At 41.0% G+C, this 19,249-nt stretch overlaps 1 protein-coding gene across 1 annotated transcript in view; it reads left to right on the top strand.

Moving 5' to 3' along the window:
• The window catches only part of SV2C (synaptic vesicle glycoprotein 2C), a 208,602-nt gene that overhangs the window by 163,860 nt on the left and 25,493 nt on the right, over positions 1–19,249 (top strand). Inside the window, exons 5-9 of the mRNA XM_019641085.1 lie at positions 9,687–9,820; positions 10,250–10,339; positions 14,513–14,623; positions 15,072–15,160; positions 18,170–18,334. Of these exons, the coding sequence (XP_019496630.1) occupies positions 9,687–9,820; positions 10,250–10,339; positions 14,513–14,623; positions 15,072–15,160; positions 18,170–18,334 (589 nt within the window). The remainder of the gene's footprint in view (positions 1–9,686; positions 9,821–10,249; positions 10,340–14,512; positions 14,624–15,071; positions 15,161–18,169; positions 18,335–19,249) is intronic.

The raw sequence follows: 19,249 nt of genomic DNA, 5'->3' as shown, positions 1-19,249 counted from the left end.
CAGTGGAGTTTAGGAAGCGCCATGATTGAATGAGTTTTACATGCTTGCAGCAGAAATTCTGTCTGGAAAGGTCCTCTCATTTGCTCTTTTCATGTTTAGAGCACTCATAGAAGATATTCCAGAAAAACAGTAACCCTGAAAAATAAGCTCATAAATTTCTGAGTTTCAAAAGCCACCATAAAATTTCTTCTTCGAAAGCATGTTTAGGGTCACAAGTGCGACTCAGGAACCAGCGACATAAATTGACTGCCTTCTGCTGTTGACCGCTCACTCTGTGCATGCCAATGCGAGGACCAGAGCTCAGAAACAGAAATAGAGGAAGCAGCAGGACAGGTCAGCTGGTTGCTTGGGCCTTTCTTAGAGACGATGACTGCTGCAGTTAGGTGGAATTTGACCTTTGGACCTTTACCCTAGGATGTATATAATTCTAGTTGAATTGGCTCTCACTTCCTGAAGGCATGATTATGTGCTATAGGCAGATCCCTGCCAATTCTTTTTACTGCTTTGTGGATCACTGTTGGCAATAGTGCTTACACAGCTATGGCTCAAGATGCAACCGGCCTCTGCCCCCCAAGAATCCAACATTAGACTATGACTGGAGGTACAGGTTTAAAGGTTAAAGGTCTGAGAAAATTGTTTTGTTTCCTGCCCAGAGACACCAGGGTTGTCTTTGGCACTTTCTCAATTGTTTTCCATAAATAAACACTGTAGTGTCAATGTTTAGATTCATCACAATCAGAATTAACAACATTAGTTCTGAAAATTGTATGGATGCTGAAGAATGCCACAATTATCATTCTAGTGTCCTTATCCGTTCTCTTTTGTTCCCGTCAGACCTTGTGTTTCAGAAAAATCAAAGGCTTGCAACTCTGAAAAGTTTTTCCCCCTTTTGAGTAAAAAGTAATACAAGGTGATACAAAACTCAAAAATTAAAGAAATAATGTTAGAAGTGGAAGTCCCCAATTAGCTCCCACTCCCCACCCTGAGTAACAGTTTCAATAGCTTAGTATATTTTTCTCCCACTTGTTTTCTAGACATAATGATATGTTTTATGTATATATAAAAATGCAGTCACTAATATTTACACTATTTTGAAAAGAGCTTTTTTCCCATTGGGCAATGTAACTTGGACAGTTTCCATATCAATTCAGGAGGATCTACCTCATTCTTTGCTGATAGTTACATGGTGTTCTACTTACTATTTCCCCACACACACACACATTTTTTTTTCTTTTTTAAACACATGAGAAGGAAGTGAACATCTCTGCTGGTATCAGCAACAAGGACTGTCCAGCTTCATCTAGTTAGGTCCTATGGAGTCACAGGTGATACTAGATGCATGACAACCTGAGTTTCTAGCCAAGAATTAATGTTTCGTGCTGATTCGATAGTGTTTATATTTTAAACATGTTGAGGGGATAAAATTTTATTTCTGTAGGAATAAAATCAGAAATTCCTCTGATCATGGTTCCCTTCCTAAGCTTGTTGGCCACTTGAGAAAATAATTTTTGAACCACTTTTCCAAAAAGAATTATAGTTAGCTTATGAGTGAAGAACACCAACAGATATAGGTGATTTACTTCTTAGCTATTGAGAACTGACCTCATATATTATATGTATTTTTACTAATACTAATTAGTATCATATTCATGTTTTAGAATGTTGGATCCGTGTCTCACCCAAAGTCTGCCTTCTTGCCAAAGACTGTGCCATTGATAACATAACGTAACTGGCAACCAAATATATATAGATCAGTAAAGCAGGTGCTAGTTCACCAGTGCAGTAGGGACAGAGCCCAGAAAAGAGCATGAAAGCCAGCATTCTCCTGCGGGCATCACATACTTCTGCCGTGGCACCTTGAAAGAGTTCAGACAGGTCACGGGGGAGGCAGCTGGTATCTGCAGTCATAGAGCATATCAGCTCGAGGTTGGTAAATGGCCTTGATTATTATGCAAGACACATAACATTCTTCCACACGGATTAGCGCTGTGCAGCAACTGCTTTCCAGAACACCCTCCCTAATTGAGGTCCTTCCTTGCATGGAATTTACATTATATGTAGACAAATCTCTCAACATGACATTTTAATGGGTATTTGTAACAAGGCCCACAGCACAATTAGAATCACCACCCACACAAGAATCATTTTTATTTTTTAGGACATAAAAGGTGTGGTGCTAACATAAAGGGCTCATTCAAGAGAATCCATTTGACTAAGTTCAGATGAGTGTTCTAAAGCAAAAACCAGCGTTCCCAGTTACATGTGGCTTCATTCCACATCCTGAGTCTTCACTCCATGTTGATGTCTCCGCACTTCCTGATGTTTGTGGTTGAGGTTTTGTATCACTCTCAAATTCAAATATAAGCCATCTTTTAAAAAAAAAAGATTTTTTTTTTAATTGGGGAATCGGGGAAAAGGAACAAACAAGTTGCTGTCCTTTTGTTCTTCAGTCTAGTTGTGGAGGATGTTGCTTCACTGGCCCATGTTGGTATTATCATTGTGCTCTTCCCTGTGAGGCAGTTGCTCACCAGCCATTGGACGGCTGCTCACGGCGGCTCACAGCAGCTCACAAAAGCTGTTGCCCAGCCCCACTGCAGCCTCCGGGGTCACCAGCAACTCATGGCAGCCCAGCTTCGGGTTGAGCTGTTGTTCACCGTCAGCTGTAGAGGGCGCAGTGTAACTGGCCCTCATGTGGGATCCGAACCCGGGCTCTGCTGTTCAGAGCTGGCGTCCCAAGCCAACTCTTAACCAACGTGCCACTCGGCCGGCCCAAATATAAGCCATCTTGAAACGGAACTGAGGAGTCCCAAGAATTCATGGCTGAGTAGTTACGGTGGTCAGTTTCACCCCTTCATTCTTTTATTCATTTTTAACTCAGAAAATGGTATTTTTGTTTTACAAAGCATATGTCAGGTCATTTCTCAAGAGCCCCACTGTGTCTATCCTGCTTCCGGGCCACCGGATACCATCCATTAGTCATTGACAACTTGCCCCCAGCACAGTCTAAAAGGAGAATAAGTTTAGACTCCCTCCTACCTACCACCCTAGGGCTTTCCGCTCTCTCTCCAAGTCATCCAGTTGTAAACCAGCCGGAGAGAGTTGTGGATCCGGCATGACACAATCAGTCCTGGCTGGTCTCATCTACTTCTGAAGTACTGACTTGAATGGCACCTCTAAACTGGATGGTATAAATTTAAGAATTTGCTCTCTTTGTTCATGGACCCAAAATAGAAAAGAAATTTGGCTAGGGCTCTTGAGAGAGACACCTTCACCTCTTCTGTACTCCCACGACACTTTCTTCATAACCTGTTCTAGCAGGAGCCATACTATTTGTGTGTGTTCACAAATCTGCCTCTTTCATAGGACTCTATATCCTAAAGGGCAGGGGACACGTCTCATGAGCCTTCACATCACAACATTGCAACTGGCCCATATAGGCACTGAATAAAAGTATGAATAAATGAACAAAATTAAATTGGGACATCACTAGGATTTAAGGAAATGCAAATAAATTAAAACTGTGATGATATACCACTACACACCTATTAGAATAACCAAAATTTTACAAAATAAAACTGACAAAGTGGTGGAAAGGATGTGAAGCAGCTAGAACTTTGCATATACTATTGGTGGGAATTCAATATGGTACAGCCACTGTGGAAAATAGTTTGCCAGTTTCTTATAAAGCTAAACATATGCTTCTCATGTGACTCAATGGACCTATGCCTGGGTATTTACCCAAGGGAAAAGGAAAACTTTGAGACACACAAACCCCTGTCTAAAATTTTATAACAGCTTTATGTATAATCACCTAAAACTGGAAACAATCCAACTATCCTTCCTCTGGTGAGTGGGTAAGCAAACTGTGACATAGCCACACACTGGAATACTACTCAGCCATAAAAAGGAACAGACCGTTGATACCTGCAACAATCTGCATGAATGCATTATGCTAAGAAGCCAAACTTTAAAAAGCTGCATGCAGTATGATTCCATTTATATGACATTCTGTAAAAGGCAAAACTATAGGGACAGAGAACAGACCAGTGAGGGTACCAGGGTTAGGAGTGGAGAAAGGGTTGACTCCAAAGGGGCAACCAGAAAAAATGTTTTGGGGTGATGGAACTGGTCTGTGTTCTGATTATGATGGTGGTTACATGACTCTTTACATTTATCAAACTCATAGAACTGTGTAACTAAAGAGTAGTAATATATTTTGCTATGTATAAATTACTAATTTAATTTGAAGTAAATACATCAAGGTTGTTTTGCTGATTAGTGTGAACTCAGGGAAAAAGTCAAAAGAAGACCTGAGTACCTACTGTCTTAGTAGCCTGCAGTGATTTTTCACATGTTCATGTGCACACATACACACACACTCCGTGTGTGTGTTTTCATTTAACAAACCTTTAAAGAACACTTATTATAGACTTGCTCTAGGCAATGGGGATACATTGGTGAGTAACAAAAGCAGAGTTCCTGCTGTCATGGTGGAGAGAAGGACAGATAGCAAACATGTAAATAAACATGACTATGACAGTGTTAGACAGCGATAGTGCTGTGGAGACAATAAAACAGGCCTTGGTGATAGAGATTGCAAGTGAGTGTTTGGGCTTCTCTGAGGAGATAACCTTAAACTGAGACCTAAAAGGTGTGAAGGAGGCATCCATGCACGCAAATATTCATGCAGAATATTCCAGGCAGGGAAAATATCAAATGCAAAGACCCTGAGGGGACGACATTGAGGACAAGAGATACTGAAAAACTCCCCATTACAAAACTCCTAGAAAAGCTGGCTAAAACATGACAAACATCCTTATAAATACATAGGTGGGCTTCCAAGAAAATATGGGAAGCCCCTAAAGTGGACTTAAGCTTCATATGTTCAAAGAACTGGCAGCAGGTCAATGGGACTGGACCAGGCGAATGAGAGGACCAGCAGGAGATGAGCTCAGATTTGTAGATAAGACTCAGCTCCTGTCAGCTCCAGAGACCATGCTAAGACACTTGGATTCACTCCAAACCTATTGAGAGCTGTCAGAGGCTTTTAAGCAGCAGAGTGAAGTGCTCTTGTTGACATTTTAAAAGAAGAAGCCTGGCTGCTGTTGGGAGAATGGCCTGGAGGACCAGGAGAGGGAGAGAAAGGAGACCGAGGCTCCTGCTGAAGGTCGGGGGGAGAGTGTTGCCTGCTGGAAGCTCTGCAGTGCTGTGACGACAGGGAGAAGTGGGTGGCTTTGATATCAACATTAAAGACGGAACTTGCTGAGAGATTGGATGCTGAGGACAGTAAGGGTAAAAAGAGGCATGAAGGGCGAGATCTTGGTTTGGGGCATGAATAAGGGGTGGCTGGCAAATATAATTTACTGAAATAGGGAAGACTGAAGGAGAAATAAGAGGTTTTTTTCCTCGCAGAGCAGGCAATCAGAAGTTCTGTTTGGACACAGTCACGTTGAGATGCCCATTAAGCAGCTCTGTGAAGATATAAATAGACAGGTAGAGCTGGGTAGTTGGAGCTCTGGGAAGAAAACAGACTAGATGTCAGAGACAATGGCATGTAGATGATATTGAAAGTCGTGGGAATACACGAGACCACCTAGAAAGAACCTGTAGACAGAGAAGAGGACTGATGACCAAGATTCGGGGTGTACCAACTTTGGGGGTCAGTCAGAGAAACAGCCAGCTAAAAGAGCTGAAGGAAGTCAGTGAAGTGAGGAATAAACTGTCCTATGTAGTGATGAGAAGCCAAGGGGAGAAAGTTCTTCAACGAGAAGGGAATGGTCAATTATATGAAACGATTTAGAGCGTTGAAGTAAAATAAGGGCAGACAAGTGAGCTTGACTAACATAGTTTCTGCGTAATTATGGGATCGAAGCCTGTTTGGGGTGAGACTATCGGGTGAGAAAGTGGAGACAGTTGCTATAGACCATTCTCAGTGGTCTGCGGTGACAGGAACAGAGGACTAGCAGTGCAGCTGGAGGCATGTGGGGGCCCAGGGAGGGTTTCTTCTTAGATGGTGGAGACAGATGGAATGACCCATCAAGTAAAGAAAGAGAACAGGGTGATGCGGGCTGGAGGGGAGGGATCGATAATCACAGGCGTTCGGGCCTTGAGAGGATGGGATGGCTGGGCTCCAGAGGCCATGTGGACAGGTTGGTCTTAGACTAGAACATGGAGATGCAGACAGGTCCAGGGAGGTGGGGAGGTTCAGGTGATGAGATGTATGCAATTCTCTCTGTGTTTATTTTCTCAAACAAACAGGAGTTGAGATCAAGTGCAAGGAGTGGAGTAGGCGGCCAAAGATTTGAAGAGAGACTGAAAAGGAATACAAAATAGTTTGGTAGACTTGGGGGAAAGGCATATTGCAAATAAATGGAGAGGAAACTGGGTGGAGGACACACCCTTTGTATATAATGAGACCACCACAGTGCATGCGCACACACAGCCCCCAAGCAAGGGACCAAAGATAGACTTCACAGCTAATGAAGTACGATGGATCTGAATAGTAGTGAACAGGCTGAACTTCAGCTGCTGGACAAAAGAATCTCCACCTGAAGAGGCTACATTCTAAACGGAGGAGCGCTGGACTCTGGGCCAGCTAGTTCTCTTCTGGGTTTAGATTCTATTTGCAGTCCAGTTTCCTCTGTAGCCTGAAAACTGCAAAACTGGAATCACGCTGCAATCCGTCCCTCCACCCACTGATGTGATGTTTGGGAGCAGTTAAGTGTGAAGGGCAATATTCCTCAGATCACTGTCACGAAGGAGCCTGAATTCCTTGGTGAGACATCTGGACAAGTCTGAGCAAAAGCAAGGAGCCTGAGTTTTCACAGAGAACAGCTGACATTCTTCAACTTACATCAATCAAGTTAGTAATAGAGCTATACCTATAAAGAGAAGTGTGGTGCTTTCCTATCGCTGCTATAACAAAGCCACAAATTGAATGGTTTTAAACAATACAAATGTATTATCTTACAGTTCTGGAGGTCAAAAGTCTACATGGGCTGACAGGGCTTCTGGAGGCTCACGGGGAGTACATGTGTCCTTGCCTTTTCTGACTTCTACCCGCCACCTACATTTCTCGGCTTGTGTCCCCTTCCTCCATCTTCCAAGTCAGCACAGTGATGAACTCCAGTCTGACCTCATCACATCTTTCTCCCTCTGACTCTCCTGCCTCTCTCTTTCCCTCCTAAGGACCCTTGTACTCAAGCTGGGCCCAGCCATGCAACATGAGATAATCACTTTATCTCAAGATCCTTCACTTAATCACACCTGCAAAGTCCTTTTGCCATGTAGGGCAACATAGTCACAGGTTCGGGGCATTAGGATGAGGACGTCTTTGGGTAGGAAGGGAACATTACTCTGTCTACCACAAGAAGCTTCCTGCTCTATCCACTAGTGGGACTTTCTCCTTAGTTAAATAATCTCATTTTCTTTTAAATCATGTTTTTGTTTATAAAACTGGACCTTCAGAACTAATTTATTTTAACAGAAGCAACAGAGACCTTTCCCTTTCTTGTCTTTGCTCTTTCCTCGTATACGGGGCTGTAGCCTGAAATTTAAAACACTGCCTTTGATTAATTTAGCCATCTAAAGCTTTTATTTTTCATCTATTGTATAATAATAAGATCTAGAGCTTTTTAAAAGGAAATTCTTTATATGAAGCTCTCAGATCAAATGTGAACAAGATATGTTTTCTCTGTTCCATCATAGAATTTCTTTTGCATTTTAGATATTTGAGACTTGAACTTTTCTGCTCCATAAAACATGGAGATTAGACATCCCTTCCTAAAGTTGACAGTGTAGTTAATTTAGCAATTCACATCGTCCTCATGTATTAAATTCCCAGAAAATATTTATTAATCTAAAATTGATATAGAATGTTTACATTATTTGTCAACAAATGCTGTGTTTAAGAGTGAGTGTGAACAGACATGAGGCCACGTGTGATATAAGATTCTGCCTCAAATCCTGGTGAAGAACGTTCTGATACGTAACTTCAGTTTTGTGCCCTTCAAGTTATGTCACCTCCGGAATTTCACTTGGCTCCTGTGTAAACAATTAAGAATTATACTGCTTTCCTGGTGATGGGGTGTAGTACCTAACTTTTGTTTTTAAAAAGGCCATATAAACAGCAAGCGTTGCCAAAAATTAAAATTTTGCCTCATATAATTCATCTATGGCTCTATAAATCTCCTCTCTGTTTTCAATTAAATTGGATATGCCTCATTATTTCTCATTTAGAATCATGTTTGAATTTTGCTTTCAACCATTTTATATTCATTTGAGTATTGGCTTTCTTTTAGTTCATGAAGAGATTCTGTATTCCATTATGTTTGTTCTTAGTATAGTATAATAAAAATACTAGTTAGGAATTTAAAATTCTCTTGAGCTGTTGTATGACATGTGCATGTGAAGAGATACTACAGCTGCCTGCCAATTTGTTTTTGTTTTTTTTTAAGATTTTATTGGGGAATTTGGGGAGGGGAACAGCGTTGGGGAATCAGGGAAGGGGAACAGACAAGTTGCTGTCCTTTTTGTTCTTCAATCTAGTTGTGGGGGACGTTGCTTCACTGGCCCATGTTGGTATTATGATTGCGCTCTTTCCGGAAGAGGCAGTCACTTGCCAGCCATTGGACAGCCACTCACAGCAGCTCATGGCAGCTCATGAAAGCTCATGCCCACTGCTGGCCAGCCCCACTGCAGCCTAGCCGTCACAGGCGACTCACAGGCCCAGCTCCAGGTCGAGCTGTTGTTCACCATCTTAGCTGTAGAGGGCGCAGTGCCACTGGCCCTCATGTGGGATCCGAACCTGGGCCCTGCTGTTCAGAGCTGGTGTCCCAAGCCAATTCCTAACCAATGTGCCACTCGGCCAGCCCCAATTCTTAATAATTATACTGATCAGGGTGCTGGCAGGCAAGGCGATGGCATTCTCACAAGGGGTCATTAAAAAGAGTTAGGTAGGAATGGTTGAGAAAACCAATAAGGAATAATAAAACACCTGGAAGCTGGTAGCAGGAGGGAATCCTGTACCCACCTATGTCTCAAAGGGCCAGAACCTGACATGACCTGTGGCTATAGAAGGGTCTAGGGGATGAGCACATCTACTGTCAAATCTCCACTTAGCCAGAGGGAAGCAACAGGGAAGCGATGGCAATAAATATCCTGAACCCTGTTCCCATCCGCTGTTCTCCTGCCAGTGCTTCCTTTATTCAAAACCACCTGGAAGCTGGTGGGCAAGGAAGCTAATTGATGCATTCATAGCAGTCCATTTCCTGGCACGCAGCAGGGTGGAGGGTGGAGAGTGTATCTGGAAGAGCAAATAGAAGACACCGAGCACAGTGGTCCAATGGAAAAGATGTTATCCCAAATTAATGTATCTTGGCCTTCAGGATTTGGTTGTACAGAAACATATATGCACCCTCTTCCTTAGGCCCTGACCCTTTTGGTCCCAAGTACCTTTCTTCTCAGCAAGGCTATTGGTAGTCTTGTTGCTGTTGGTGGTGCCATTGATGATCACTGTGGCTATGCCCAGATCAGCTCATTCTTCTGTGGGTAGTAAGATTTGACGAATAAATTTGAGATGTACACACCCACCATGACTGCAGAGTCGTGTACCCCCTCCCGCCCCCCATCTCCAGCAGACGGTCTGAGAGGTGTTCTCCCTCACTCTTCGCACCCTCCTTTTTCAGGATGGAGCTTCAGCATGGGATCAGCCTACCAGTTTCACAGTTGGCGTGTCTTTGTGATCGTCTGCGCGCTCCCCTGTGTCTCCTCAGTGGTGGCCCTCACGTTCATGCCTGAAAGCCCACGGTTCTTGTTGGAGGTAACACTTGTTATCACAAATACCCAAGGAAGCCACATACATTGGAAAGACTTTCTTGTTAATTCTAGCAAAATATGTTTGCCTGTTTGGGAGGTACATTTTTCCTTCCTACTGTGGAACTATAGAGGGTTTGGTTTCATGGAGATATGCTTCTAACAACCAACATGTGAAAAAGCTGCCTCGGGGCCGGAAGGCACTAATGTTCCTCTCCAAGAATGTAACTTTTCATTCAATGAAGAGAACGTGGCTTATTGTTTTATAAATGAAATTTTGCCATCCAAAGTTGCTCCAATACAGTGGATTTCCAATGGGACATACCTAATTAACAATTAACCCAATTTGATCTGACAATACAGGGTGGTTATTGGAAAATCAGGGAGTATAAGTCTTTCACTTCCTAGCACGTTACTGCCTACTTACATTTATTAGGTTGGAAAACATGATGAAGCTTGGATGATTCTGAAGTTAATTCACGACACAAACATGAGAGCACGTGGTCAGCCTGAGAAGGTCTTCACGGTGAGTATGGGTCCTCAGAGAACCCCCTTCCCCAGGGGTTGGGAACTTTTTCTGAAAAGGCCAGATTATACATTCCTCGCTCTGTACCAGCTACACTCATCTTTCAGCTCCTCATACTTGTCATTATACCGAAGCCTGCCACACTGGTATATGTGCTGTTCCCGCTGCACGAAGCATTCTTTCATCCCCTAGTTACAAGTGTATTCTCAATGGGGATTCCAGTCTAAATTAATGAAAATTGGGTGCATGGAATTTTTTAGAAGAAACAATGGTTTTTAAATTTTTTGATATACGCAGCACACAGTTAGATGAAAAATGTTTTGCCTAAAATAGGTTTAAGGTAAGATATGAGGGGGACATAAGTAAGCTCTTCAATGTTTTATAAATAATATCAGCCATAGTTTTTAAAATGTGAAATAGTCCCTGAGTAAAGAGTCCCCTGATATCTAATTTATTTATTTCATTTTTATTTAGGAAATACATTTTTCACAATGTAAAGAGAGACTTCAGTCTGGCCTCTATCCAAATTATCTGAGATTCATAATTAGCAAAAATTTTTATGCAGTGTAATAGATAAATTAAGGTCAATAATGGAGGACCTGGAAGGCTTTGAATAGGCCCTTCTTTGAGTAGATGCACAATAGAGGAAGAATGTTTTTAAATTAAAGGATCATGAGGCTGGAGGAATCTTGAAACATTATCTAAATAATCAATATCATTTAAACCTTCACAGCCAGATGAAAATAAACCCTTTACCAAAGACTTCTGAGAAGGTATCCCTGTAGGGCCTCATTGCCCTGCTCACCTGTTTTTCTTTCAAAAGGTCAAAGTTACCAAGTCCACTCATAGTCATCCATCTTAATGTTAGATCAGATGAGAATAAGGTGGGAACAATCCAAAAGAATGGATAATCTCAAAGTCATGTTTATGTGACTTTCAAAGTCATTCTATGAATCCACCATGACAAATTTGTCTTTTTCCTTTTATGTCTACAATACAGTGAATTTACATGCATTCTTTCAAGGTCTCCTTAAGTTTTTTTTTTCTATATCTCTACCTTAAATATGGTCTTCCAGGGCTTCATTTTAAGCTAATTTCTCTTTTAACCCTATACACTCTCCTTAGCTAATCTCAGCTACTTCCTGCATCTCAGTGGCCTAATGGACAGATCTCCTGAGCTCTAGACATGTCTGTTGAAGGGCTTTGTGGCCATCCTTCTATGTACTATAGACCCTTCAAATTCTGAATTTCTAAATCTGAACTTGACACCTTAAGAGTATCCAAGCCTCTTCCTTCTCCTAAATTCTATCAAGTAGCACTAGCACCGCCCAAACCAGAGCCCTGAAAACTATCCTTTTTCTTTCTTTCCTTTGTCTTCATTATATCCAAAAAATCGTTCTGCCCTATTAGTCTCCATCCTAAATATCATTCATCATTGTTCCATACTTTCTCCCGTTACTGCCACTGATTTGGTTCAGCCTTCATTACTCACTCCCCTTTGCCCTTGGACTATGCTTCAGGAATCTCAAAATCTTCGTAGTTGCTCAATAGGCTATTTTTTTGCATGCATTGGGACATTTGCACATGGTATTTCTCCCACTTGGAATGCTCTCCAAATAGTTTACACACATGGCCAATCACATATTTTTTCATAAACTCTAGCTCAAATTCCGCAGTCCTTGAAGCTTTTTCTCTTCTCTCTACTCCCTGGTCAGCTTGGGTGATCTGTACAATATGTCTCTCCCATCTGCTATGGACTGCCATTAGAGTACTTTTTACTTTGTATGGTAATTGCTTGGAGGGTATGATGTTTTATGTTTGCATCTCCAGGGTCCAGTGTCAGGCCTGGCACCTCATGAGTGCCAATGAATTAATGAACAAACAAACATTGATGAATGGAGGAGAGGAAGCCTCCTAAAAGTAATATATTGAGTGATAAGAACACCTGTTATTTTAAAAAAAATTTAGAGTATTACAAAATAATGCCTACATGGATTATTTTGAGCTAACTCTATTTAGAATCCCATATTTAACTCAGACATTATTTTCATTAAATACAGACATCTTTGTTTTTTTTAGCCAGGAAGAGGCTACTGCCTACTTGGTATAATTTGGAAGATACCGCGGGTCCCCAAATCACCTCTGTCAAAAGCCAGCCTTGGTAGCTGGAGTCTCAAAATAGAAGTGCCACTTTGGATGTTGGCAGAATCTCCATTTTTAAAAAATGGTTTAAAAGTTATCCCTGGCAGGGGTAAAATGTGGGTACATTTCTGTGTCCTCAGATTTATCGAAAGCAGATACATGTTGACTAACAGGGCACTGCTTAGAAGGGATATATGCATCCATATGTTCAGTGCAGCATTATTTACAATAGCCAAGATGTGAAGGCAGCCTGGGTGACTATCAATGGATAAATAGATAAAGAAGAGGTGGTACATATGTACAATGGAATAGTACTCAGCCATAAAAAGAATGAAACCTTGCCATCTGCAACAACATGCATGGACCTAGAGGGCATTATGATGAGTGGAGTAAGTCACACAGAGAAAGAGAAATGCCATATGATTTCACTTCTATGTATAATCTAAAGAACAACATAAACAAACAAAACAGAAACAAACTCAGAGAGAACATTTTGGTGGTTGCCAGATGGGAGTGGAGTTGGAGGGGTGGGTGAAAAAGGGAAAGAGATTAAGAAATACAAATTGGCAATTACAAAATAGTCCTGAGGATGTAAGGTACAGCATAAGGAATATAGTCAATAATATTATAATACCTAGGTATGGTGTCAAATGGATACTAGATTTATCAGGGTGATCACTTCATAAATTATGTGTCTAATCACTATGTTGTACACCTGAAACGAATATAATACTATATAAAAAAATAAATTAAAAAATAAAATGTATTAAAATGCAGTTAAATGTTGACTAACAGGGTAAGAAGGGACAGGTGCACAAAGGAACCGTTCTTTCTTTCTTTTCTCTTTTCAGGCCTCGTTCTCTGTGTTGAAAGCGTTGCTTCTCCTGACCCTTGCTTCCTTTCCTTAGCAAAAGGAGGCTCGCTTAAGTTATAGATACAGCTTTTCATGCTGAACCTCCATCATTCATTCCCCTTCTAGGGCTGAAGAATCAGTGTTGATGCTTGCAATCAAAGCTCATTCACTTGACCTTGCACCATGGTCACCTGTGGAGATTTGCTGGCCAGTCACTGTGGGTTATGCTGTGGGAGAAGGGAGAGGGGGTCACAGTGATAGTCCAAGAACAAAAGTTTGCTGGAAAAGCTTTAAGAAATATGTTTATCATATTCATCAAACAAGTAGATTCCAAAGAAAAGTGTGTACAATCTTTTTAGTCCAAGCAAAATAATTCTTAATTCAGAAGCTAAGCTATCTAGAGATTTCATATGCTAATATATGCCTTTGCAGTAATGATTAAGAGAAGGGCATTTTGGTTTCATATTATTCCATTACTAGTTGCTCTTCCCGCCCCTCCATTTCTCTATGATGTTCCCTCTTTTCATTATTATTTATTTTTTAGTTTCAGTTGTACAAAACAATGTAATAGTTATACATTTTACCCCTCACAAAGTGATAAACTCCCTCCCCCAATCTATTGGCCCTCTGATATCATATATATATCTATTACAATTCCATTGACTCTATTTCCTATACTATACTCCATATCCCGTGACTTTATATATATTAAATTATGGTTGACATACAGTATTTTTCAGCCTCAGTCTCAGGTGTACAGTGCAGTGGTCAAGCATCTATACCGTTTATGAAATGATCTCCCTAACCCATTCATTCTTTATCCAGTTCTTTTTTTTTTTTTTTTTTTTAGCTGAGCCATCCTGCCACCTGTTGGCAGCTCAGCGGCAGCTCAGCTCGGGCCAGGACTCAAACCGCTGTTGCTCAGAGCTTGCACTCTTGAGCGAGCTCTTAACCAGCTGAGCCACTTGGCTGGCCTCCTTTATTCAGTTCTTTTAGGTACCGTTTGGGTCTGTATACTTACACCAGTGGTCTCATATGTATATATACAGAGGGAGTGAATATCAACTACCTGCTTCTTTTTTGTGACAGTCAGCTTTCGCTCCTTTAACAACAAATGGTAAGCCTGAACTGAGCAACTTCAGAGAACTCATCGCTTTGCCCGCTGTTGCCCTTTACAGGTAAACAGAATCAAAACCCCAAAACAAATAGATGAGCTGATTGAAATTGAGAGTGACACAGGAACGTGGTACAGAAGGTGTTTTGTTCGGGTCCGCACAGAACTGTATGGAGTAAGTAACAAGCCCACCCTGGCAAGCTGGCCAACTTGTTGCATGTGAGGTTATTCAGAAGCAGGGTTGACCAGACCAGTTCCATGAACAGAGAGGGCTCTTCCTTCTTCTGCCCAGGATGCCTGAATCCTGGAGCAGGACCAGGTAATAGGAGCCCCTTGGGGTCATCAGGCAGCCAAGACACTCTGCCTGTGGGAAGGGAAGGTGTGAAGCAGAGTCTTGGCAGTGTCGTGGTGCACTGAAGTCTTGAGTTATTTTGTCCATTGGCTTCCAGGAAGCTGATAAACGAAAATTCCAGTGTTTGGTTTCCTGTAGCCTTTACTGTTTACATTTTAAGCTCAACTGAATCCAGGGCAAAGAAAACTTTTTAATAATTTATTGGAGAGAGTTGGGGAGTGGGGTTGACTACATAGCTGCATAAGTAAACTAACTTTCTAATATTTCACAGATTTGGTTGACTTTTATGAGATGTTTCAACTACCCAGTCAGGGAAAATACAATAAAGCTTACAATTGTTTGGTTCACCCTGTCCTTTGGGTAAGTGATATTTAAATTCTTGGTGAGTGAAATCTTAAATGTCCTCACTGTAATTCCCAGTTGTGCTGTTTCTTTTGTTATGCTGGTTGATGCTATAAACTTTTAAGAAATAATTTTTTTTTCAGCTTAGATTTGCTAACAATTATGGTTTTTATAAACCAATCATTTTACTTATCTTTTCATAAAGCTAGGGTGGCAAAACCAAGAGTATTTGGAAATCCCAATAAGCCCTTGTATGGTTTGTCCCCTATGACTTCTCCACTCTCCTCCCCTCATTTTTTTTGCCCCAGCCACACTAGCCTCTTTGGTCTTCCTTGAACTACAAGAACCATTCCCATCTCAGGCATTTACACTACCCCAGATATGGCCTGGCTCATTCCCTCACCTCCTTTAAGTCTTCTTTGAGTCTTTCCTCAAATGTCACCTTCTCAATGACACCTTTCCTACATATCTTTTTTTATATTGCAGCCCCTCAGCACTCCCTATCCCCTTCTCAGCTTTATTTTTCCCCCATGGCACTTTTCATCTTCTAGTATATTAAAATGTGTCTTCTTCCTCTGAAAGCCCTGTGAACACAGGGATTTAAAACTCTTTTGATCACTGATATATGTCCCTGGCACATAATAGGTGCTCAATAAATAGTTGTTGTTAAATGAATAAAACTGCCATATATGTATTCTAAGAAAAGAGGAGGGAGGGAGAAAAATTCAAGATTTTATTTGCTAATAGTTGACATATCCCTTTAGAATGTATGTATACAAACTCTATTTTTGCCTAATTTGCTGTTTAAAGAGGCAATTAGATAATATACTACACTTTCAGGTCACTTTCAGGTCACATAGGTCACATAGGACCTATGTGCCTGGCCCAACATTTATGCTGCAAGTCCCATGCCTTCACATCCCTAAATTAAACCAGGCGAGTAACCAAAGATGACCAATCTTTCCTAGTGCTATGGGGTATAAAATAAAGGGACAGACATGGAAAGTGGGGGTCAAGATACCTAGCATCTCATTCTGCTATGTGACTTGGGGGCATTACTAAGTTTTAGTTCCTCATTTCTAAGTTGAAAGCATTGGCTTAGAGTATATAAAGTAACTCCCAACCAAGTTCTGGAAAACCCATTAATCTGTGAAGAAAGAGAAGGATGAAAATTAATATGTATTAAGTGCCTGCTATGTGCTAAATACTAGGCCAGGTGCAAAGATAAGCAAGATGAAAGTTGTACTCTCAAGATGTGACGTTACATGATAATTATCTGGCTTGTTTATTTTGTTTAATAATTTATTATTGACCAGACTTGAAGCTTTATGGTTTCCTTACTGATATCCCCGAAACCTCAAATAATGCCTAGCATTTAGTAGGTAGTGAACAAATTAAAACTTAACTGAAACTCCTCCATGTCATTGATTATGGACTTTCCAGAGTAGCGTGCTTCCTCTCATGGTTGCCATTTTTAAAGTTTTTTGCCCTGTGTATATGACTAGAAGAGCAATGCAGCAGATGTTGCATTCCTGAGTCATTTCTTATCCAGTGGCCATCACACCTCCACAGTAATTAGTTCATCATCGATGAAGAGATGGGGTTGGAATCTTGAGGCAAAGATGCTTCAGGAATCCTGATGATGCTGCTGATAAAAACTGCACATACTGTTTTTTGAGCATATGTGCTAGGTGCTTTGCACCCCATTTAACCTGACCAACCACCAGGAAGGTGAATACTGTCATCATTCTAGTGTTAGAGATGGAGTAACTGAGGCTTAGACAACTGGCTCAAGATCACACCGCTGGCAAGTGGCAAGGCCAGGATTCGAACCTGTCTACCTGCAACAGCTATGCTCATAACCACTCCTTTCCCTGTGTAATTAAGTGTAACTGGGGATAAGCTGCAGCTATGGCCCTCAAACTTGGGTGTACATCAGAAGAATCATGGAGGTCTCCACCCCCAGAATTTCTGATCTGGTAGTTCTGCATGGGGCCTGAGAGTTTGCATTTCTAACAAGTTCTCAGGAGATGCTGGTGCTACTGGTCCAGGAATCCCACTTTGAGAATCACTACATTAGAGCAGTACTGTCCATTAGAAATATAATGTGAGCCACATGTGTCATTTTAAATTTTCTGGCAGCCGCACTAAAAATAATTAATTAGTTAATTAATTAATTTAAAAGGTGAAATTAATTTTAATAATACATTTTACTTGAATCATTATGTCCAAAATATTATTTCAACATTTAATCAATATAAAAGTGATTAATAACTTATTTCAAATTCTTTTTTTTTTTCCACTAGTCTTCAAATCTGACACTTTATACTAACAGCACTTCCCAGTTCGGACTTGCCACATGTCAGTGGCTCAGTAGCCACATGTGGTGACTGGCTGCTGGACTGAAATGCACAGCAGTGTGACTCAGCTGTTACCTTTTAAAAAGCCACATCAGAGACCAAGAGGCAGAAAGTGGAAATAACCTGGATTTTCAGATAATCACCTGTGTGGTCCTTTTCCCAGCCTTGAACCACTTTGAGAAATGGGGCTCTATCCCCAGGCTAGCAGTCAAAGAGTAGTGTAGGAACCAAGAAAGATTCTTCATTTGTAAAAGAGGTCAATCTTTAAGGGCTCTCTCATGGTTTTTGGACACCAGGAGTTTAGACTACCCAACAGGGAGATGGGGCTCCTACCTGCAGCCTCTGGTGATGAGAAAAACATCAGGACCAGGATGGCACGTATGGGTACAGGATGGGATTCCTGTGAAGGTCCCTTCCCAAAGGAAGGGTTTAGGAATGACATACCTGTGGGTCTCTAGAACCTCAGGCCATCTCTCTAGTTCGGTTTTTGCAGACCTAATTGTGGCATAGGAGAGCAGTGCAGATTACTGTTCGATGATTCATAATGTCACAGGGAGCCAGTCATAATCAGAGCACTTCTCCGGGAACCACTCCCTACTTCTCTGAAAATGTCATTGCCTCTGGTGTGCTGGCACCTTTACAAACTCACATTTCTTTGTCTTTGCAGGTACTATGGATTATCTGTTTGGTTCCCTGATGTCATTAAACATCTGCAATCAGACGAATATGCACTACTAATTAGAACTGTGCCAAGAGAGAAATATGCAAATTTCAGTATTAACTTTACAATGGAAAATCAAATTCATACTGGAATGGAATACTACAATGGCAGGTCCAGAAAGTTTGAAATAACTTACTATGTTACCTAGTCACAAAAACTTATTTCTCATTAGCCTTCACTGCACTGAAACATGCATAGCTGGTTTTGTTTTGTTTTTAATCTGTACATTTAGTCATTTCCGGGCTGAATGTGAATACTTCCAAATGGGCGTTAAAGAAAAGGCACACATGTATCAGTTGTTTTGCTTAAAACTACTCCTGAAATTGAGCTGCTTCACATTTATTAAATAACAGAATTGACTGATATGAAAAGAAAATTTAGAGAGGCCCTGGAGAGATATAAAAATAAGTTAAAGAAGTGAAGAATATGAGAAAATAAGATGGATTATAAGGTTATCTAGTTCAGAGAAGAAATCTGACGTGTAATTTTATGCCTGTATTCTGTTCCTGAAAAAGGGACTACTTTTCAGAATTCCTACTTTCTCCATGATGCTGAACCAGGAATTGAGGTTACATTGATTGTATCAGGAAGACTTCCAGTTAGAGAACAGGAAGGATTTCCCAAAATACTGAATAAGTTAGCCAAGGACGTTTTTGAGTATAGCATCTGGAATGCCTCTTGATGAGGACAGAGAACTGGGTCAGGAAGGTAACTCTGGTTCATTTTTTCAAAGAGGCAAAAGGATGGACAAGTCATTATTTATATCCATTATTTGTTGTCTGAGCAAATGATCGCTGGTATGAGTTCCTGATGCTTTGCATCATTCTTAGGAAATTGTCCCAATTTCTTAGGAAATTTCGAAAGTGATAAAAGCAAGAATCTAATGTAATTGAAAAAAGTTCCTTAGGGCAAAAAACCAGTTTGGAAAGATGAAAAAGAATTCTGTAGGATGTTTATGGTTTGTGATGAAAAGGAGAATTACCAACCAGGAGATGATTGTTTGAATTGACAACTCACTGAGGGGTC

Source organism: Hipposideros armiger, unplaced genomic scaffold (assembly GCF_001890085.2).
Source record: "Hipposideros armiger isolate ML-2016 unplaced genomic scaffold, ASM189008v1 scaffold_55, whole genome shotgun sequence".
In the NCBI taxonomy this organism is placed as follows: Eukaryota; Metazoa; Chordata; class Mammalia; order Chiroptera; family Hipposideridae; genus Hipposideros; species Hipposideros armiger.
The sequence above is the reverse complement of the archived record's forward strand: the minus strand, read 5'-3'. Positions and strand labels throughout refer to the sequence as shown.